The following is a 6,000-nucleotide window of genomic DNA, read 5'->3' as shown; positions in this document are numbered from 1 at the left end:
TGCGAGCATGGTTAGGCAGCCACACTTGGCAGAGTGCACACTTTACTACTACCAGAGACTACCATAGCTGAACCCCTATGGGGGATCTTACTTTTCTGAGGAAGCATAGTAGAGAGATCCGGTTATTGCTCTCTGGTGAACAGCACAATGTATTTTGCAAGGAACCCTTGCGTGTCATGGGTTTGTACACTAAAACTTTGCATATCATGTTTTGATGTGGGCAAAAATAGGAATTCGCCTACACTACAAAACAGGCCTGGTTGGTTGTCTGCTCAAAATTAGAAATCACAAAACATTGCCCTGAATCAAACTTTTTCAAAGTAATAATTTGAAAACCGATTAGCACACAGGCCTGGTCCAAAATTGGACCCCACTTTTCATTTTTATATTCCACAATAGACATTGGAAATTGTCCCAGTTACAAACATAATTTCTGGAACAAACAAAACCAAACGCTATATCAAATAAACATTTAATGGATGAACGAATAAAAGGCTCTGCATGGTTCATGGCATGTTAAGCTTAGCCTACATTTCTAGTTAACTGAGCAGTCATGCTCCGTTCCTTAGTAACAGACAGATTTCAAAACTGCCATCTCTGATGGAACTTGAACGTTATTTGCTGGCTTTCCACTAAGCTGGAATATGAACATCTCAGAACAGCCTTCATCTCTCAGGTAAGCACCCTCTGTTTATGAAGCCAACGTGATTTGAAGTGTGTGGCTTTCCTTTTCTTCTCAGCCCCTGAAAGACAAAAAACACCATTATTTATTTGTGCAAAAATAAATGTATCCGACCGATTCCTCAGATATATGCAACTGTGCAGTTCAACAGTCCATTGAAGCGGTTCAAAATGAGCAAATGTAGCAAAGTCCTTTAGCTCCACCCTCAACACCTTTCAATCCGAATGGGTGCTTGGACGGCATTGACCATACAGCAGGCACACGAGTTGAATTTCATCTGTTTAGACATTTAACAATGATTTTTGTTGTGTGTAAATGCTGAAATCTCATTGGCTGCCAGCTGGTCATCAACTCTCAGGTAAATTTATAAAAGACTAACTTGTACTGGTTGAGGGATTTCTTTGCGCTCAATGTAAATCGTATTGGGGACCCGCCGTTGGCATAAACCTATGCCTTGGCAGCCCTTTAGTTGTAGACAAGTGATACATATATAATGGCTAAAGGCAAAATCTGATTGATTGTTCATCCAAATTGCATTTTTGCGCAATGAACATTTCCTCAAGGCCAAAGATAAAAAACAGAATAACTGCGTGCTAGTGCAAATGTGTGCAGTTTTACAAACTGCTCAAAAACGCCTGAGGAACTGATGCAAGGAATGGTTAAACTCAACAAGTGCAAGTTTAATATTCCATAAACAACCTATTAAACGGAGATAGACCTGTCAATTTCATGTTGGGGGTCATGCAAGACTACCACCCAGATTAGTAGGTACAAATGCATTGGGAGGCCCGATTACATAGGCCTTTACTCTTCAGCTACATTTCTCTCTGAATTCCTAGAATGTTAACGGGTCTGTTGGAATACATAGGTAATTAAACCTCTATGTACTTAGTTCACACAACAGGACACACTTCCTCCTGTGCCACTTTGTAGAATATTAATAAAGAAATCAGAAGGTAGCCTGAAGTGCGGCTCTCGGGGGGGGGGAGGGGGGTGGAGGGGGAGGTGTTTGCCTGTGAATCCATGCCAGACCCATGCTGGAGACCAATATTACAGATATTCACATGCTCACGAATAACAAATACACATTAGACAACCCCAGGCTCAACAGAAGCAATCAACACGTATCCCTGTGCCTGGCACTCTGGTCTCCTCCCTGGAATCCCAGTCGATGCAGTACAACTTTGTGAAGGTATGCGTGAACCTCCACGTCGCAGCCCTGCAGATGTCAAGCAGGGGGGGGGGGGGGGGGGGGGGAACGCGGACGCCATCATCGCAGCGATCGCTCTGGCGGAGTGGGCCACCTCTGGATTGAAGCCTCTTTGTAGGCTGGAGGCTCTTTTGGTGCACATGTCCTTGTCTGCCTCCAAGACCTTATACTTCCTCCGGGTTATGATGCAGACTTTGACTTTTTTAGCTTCACTAGAGCTTCAATTTGGGGATCTGACTGTCGCTGGTGATTTTCATCTCAAGTGCAATGACCCATTAGCCAAAATTGCAGTCAAATTGATCACTGCTATATAGGATCTCCTCCTTATCCAGTCTGTTCCTGAACCTACTCATGTTTGGGCAACCAGCTTGATTTAGTTTTTGGAAAACCAGATGCCCTTACCGTTTCCTCTCCTATATGCATCACTTGGTCCAATCACTTTATTGTTCCTTTCAAGTTGAATGGTACAGCCCACTCTTTCATGGTTGATAAACCTGTTACCATGAAGCGCAACTGGCGTACGGTGGAACCCTCTATGACTGCCACCCTTATTAATACCAGTTGCATGGCCCTTTCTTCTGTGGATTTTGAGACTTTACCCCAAGTTTTCACCACTATGGCAGATGCTCTTGCTCCTTTGTTGTTGATTCAAGCTCATAAGCGGCCTTCCCAACCTTGGTTTAGCGAAGATCTGAAGGCTCTTCACCTTAAACGTAGGCAAGCAGAACTTAAATGGCGCATTTCCTATCGTGGTAACAATCGGATCGCCTTCTGCGCTAATACTGCTCTATATCATAGGTCCATTAAGCTAGCAAAATAGATGCAGTTCACATCAAATAGAAAATCATTTCCTAAAGAGCTTTTTAAGGTGGTTTGCACTTCATCGGCCCGAGAACCCACTGATGCATCTCAAAATCACTGTGACTCTTTGGCCACATTCTTTACTTGTAAGATCAAAAAGCTTAGGGACCTTATTTCTACGGACTGCAGTTTTGCTATTGATTTACCTGTCCTTCTTGTGTCTTCCTGCCCAGGGACTCTGTCCCCTACAGTTGTGCTGTGGGACTCTTCTCGTCTATTTACAGACAGTGATGTTAGTGCTGCGTTTATTGCCATGAAATCTGCCTCCCCGACTGATGCTCTTCCTTTATCTGTGGTAAAGGCTATGCTTCCTCAGATTTTGCCCCATTTGACATCAGCAGTGACTTTCTTCTGCTTGATGGGGACTATTGCCCCTGTGCTTAAATGTGCGACAGTTATCCTTCTTTTGAAGAAACCAACTCTAGACCCCCTGGGTCCTCGCTAACTTTTTACCCCATCTCCCTTCTGCCTTTTGGTATGAAGCTTCTAGAGTCCCTGGTGTCCACCCTTCTGGTAGGTTTCTGTGAGTCTTCATCGCTGTTTGAGGACTTTCAGTCGGGCTTTAGACCTGGCCAGGGCACCAAGACAGTTTTGGTCTCATTGCTTGAGGATCTTGCTGATCAGGGTGGAGTGACGGTGCTGGTTTTGTTAGGTCTGGCAGCTGCCTTTGATACCATTGACCACTCCATCCTGATCAGCTGTTTAGCTGCTGCTGGTGGTTTGGCTGGCCCGGTCCTTGCTTGTTTTCAATCCTTGCTATCTGATCGGTCACAGTGTTTCTGCTTCAACCTTTCCTTTCTGCAGTCATGGCCCTGTTGTGTGGTGTTCTGCAGGGCTCCACCATGACCATCCCCACTCTTTTTAACATTTATATTCGGCCTGATCGCCCTCATCCACACCCACGGCTTTAGCAGTTACTCGTATGCTGATACGCAGATCTTGGTTAGACTGGATATCCATCACCCAAGCCCATGCCTCTCAGCCGCGAGATTGTCTAATAACCGTGGGTTGCTGGATGGCTGAAAATTGGCTTGCACTAAATGGGGCCAAGACCGAGGTTCTGGGTGTGGTTTCTTCTTCGGTCTCTTCTTTTTGATCCCCTGCTTTTTGGCACTTTTCTTTTGGTCCTTTCCCTACTGCTTCTTCTTTGGTGAAGAACTGGGGCGGGGGGGGGGGGTTTAAGATCCCTGCCTCTCTGTCTATGGCCCCTCAGGTTGGCGCAGTTTGTCAATCTGGCCATTTTCAATTGAAAATTCTCAAGACGGTCCTTCCTTTTATTGCTATTCATTTGCGAGCCCCAGTAGTCTCTGCTTTAGTCCTCAGCAAGATTGCCTACTGCAATTCTCTTTATTTGGCTTAACCAAACTACTTGATACAGCGTCTGCAGGTCTTTCAGAACTCGGCCGCATGCCTTGTCACGAGCACCCCTTTTCCAGGAACATATTTCCCCTGATCAAAGATCGCTTCATTGGCTTCCAGTGGCTAAGCGTGTCCACTTAAGACTCTGTGCCTGGTGCATCAGGCTTTTTATGGTGTCGGCCCGAAATACCTGCAGCAAAAGTTTCAACCGTATGTTCCTGCTCGTGCATTACGCTCGGGGGTCACTTTCTTTTGGCTGTCCCCAGGGTCAATCGAGCTAGAATTGGTGGATGCTCCTTTTCCTTCAATGCCACTGCTCTCTGGAATGCTCTTCCTGCGTATGGTTTCTGCGCATTTGCAATTTAGGAAGGTGTTAAAAACTTCTATTATTCTAGTTCCTTCCTCTTCGTTCTTTGTGATTGTTGGTTTCAGCATTTAGCGCCAGGTTGCCTTTGGTGTCGGTTGCGCAAGCCTTGGTCAAGGCCTTCACGGGTTTCACAGGACCAAAATTCACAAGCAATTGAGAGGTTTTCCAAAAACTTTGAGCATGTTATGTAGAAGTCAAGGCACGAGCAACGCGAGCAAATGCAAACCCTACAAAGAGGCTTCAATCGTGGTAACAATCGGATCGCCTTCTGCGCTAATACTGCTCTATATCATAGGTTGGCAACAAGGGCTTCAGGAAGAACAGGCAACACCAAAGGTTCATTGAGGTGGAACTCCAAAGGAACCTTCGGCATGACGGAGGGGTGTGTACACAGCACCACCCTTGATTCGCGGAAAGTCAGATATGGTTGCTTGCAGGATAGGGCCTGGATCTCACCCACACGTCTGGCAGAGGTGATGGCCACAAGGAAAGCAGTTTTCCATGAGCTAAACTTAGAGTGGGGGCTTTATCCATAGGATTCGAAAGTTGAACCCATGAGCCTGGTCAGAACTGCATTGAGTTCCCATGCCGGAACTGGAGCCTTCACCGGCACGAAAGATCAGAAAAGCCCCTTCAGGAACTCCTTGACAAGCCTGCGGGACCATAGAGAGGATCTACCCATGGATCTGGTGTAGCATGAGGTGGCCACCAGGCGTACTTTGATGGAAGCCTGAGCCAGTCAACCATTTGCCAAGGACAGCAAGTATGGAAGAATCTGCAGAGCCCTTGCCCTCAGAGAGGTAATCTTCTATGACTGGCACCACAAAGCAAAATGCTTCCACTTATGCCCTTGGCACTTTAGAGACAACAACGCCCTGGCTTTGGCAAGGACTTCCCTGCAGTTCGCTGGCAACTCAAAAGGTTGCAGGAGCCATGCCCTCATGCTCAGCGATCCTGGGTTGTGATGAAGGATTGCACCTCCCTCTTTACTGAGCAGATCCGGAAGTACCAGCAACTTAACTAGAGGCGACGCCAACAGACTGGACAGGTCCAGATACCAAATCTGCCTCGGCCACACCGGGGCAATGAGTATCATCTTGCATCGACACTACCCGAGTGTGTTGATGACCTGTAGCAGGAGAGGGAACGGGTGCCAGTGGGAAGGAGGGGGAGGGGAAGCATACAGGAAGGAACAAGATACTTACCTGTAACTGTTGTTCTCCAGCATGGGTCTGGCATGGATTCACATGCTCATGAATATTCCCTGTCGTCAGGCTGGGAATCCTCGGTAAAGGTAAAGAAAAAAAGAAAAAAAAAAAAAATCAATTTCGTTTCTGATCTGTCTTTCTTAGTAGTAACCAATCACCGGCCTCTGGGTCATACTGCCCACAGCCAATGACTGCCCTCTCCCTAAGCCCCGCCATCGGCAGCCATCCGCAGATTTGGTAGCGCGTAAAGTGGCAGTATGACCAAGTGAAGAGCCACGGAGGGAGGGTTCGCGTGTGAATCCATGCCAGACCC

At 46.7% G+C, this 6,000-nt stretch overlaps 1 protein-coding gene across 1 annotated transcript in view; it reads right to left on the bottom strand.

Moving 5' to 3' along the window:
• Window positions 1–455: 455 nt before the first annotated feature.
• Window positions 456–6,000, bottom strand: part of NOL7 (nucleolar protein 7) — a 196,260-nt gene continuing 190,715 nt past the window's right edge. The window contains exon 9 of the mRNA XM_069613546.1: window positions 456–743. Within this exon, the coding sequence (XP_069469647.1) occupies window positions 673–743 (71 nt within the window). The 3' untranslated portion in view covers window positions 456–672. The remainder of the gene's footprint in view (window positions 744–6,000) is intronic.

The sequence above is a fragment of the Ambystoma mexicanum genome, chromosome 5p (assembly GCF_040938575.1).
Source record: "Ambystoma mexicanum isolate Mex_15411 chromosome 5p, UKY_AmexF1_1, whole genome shotgun sequence".
Classification (NCBI taxonomy): Eukaryota; Metazoa; Chordata; class Amphibia; order Caudata; family Ambystomatidae; genus Ambystoma; species Ambystoma mexicanum.
The sequence above is the reverse complement of the archived record's forward strand: the minus strand, read 5'-3'. Positions and strand labels throughout refer to the sequence as shown.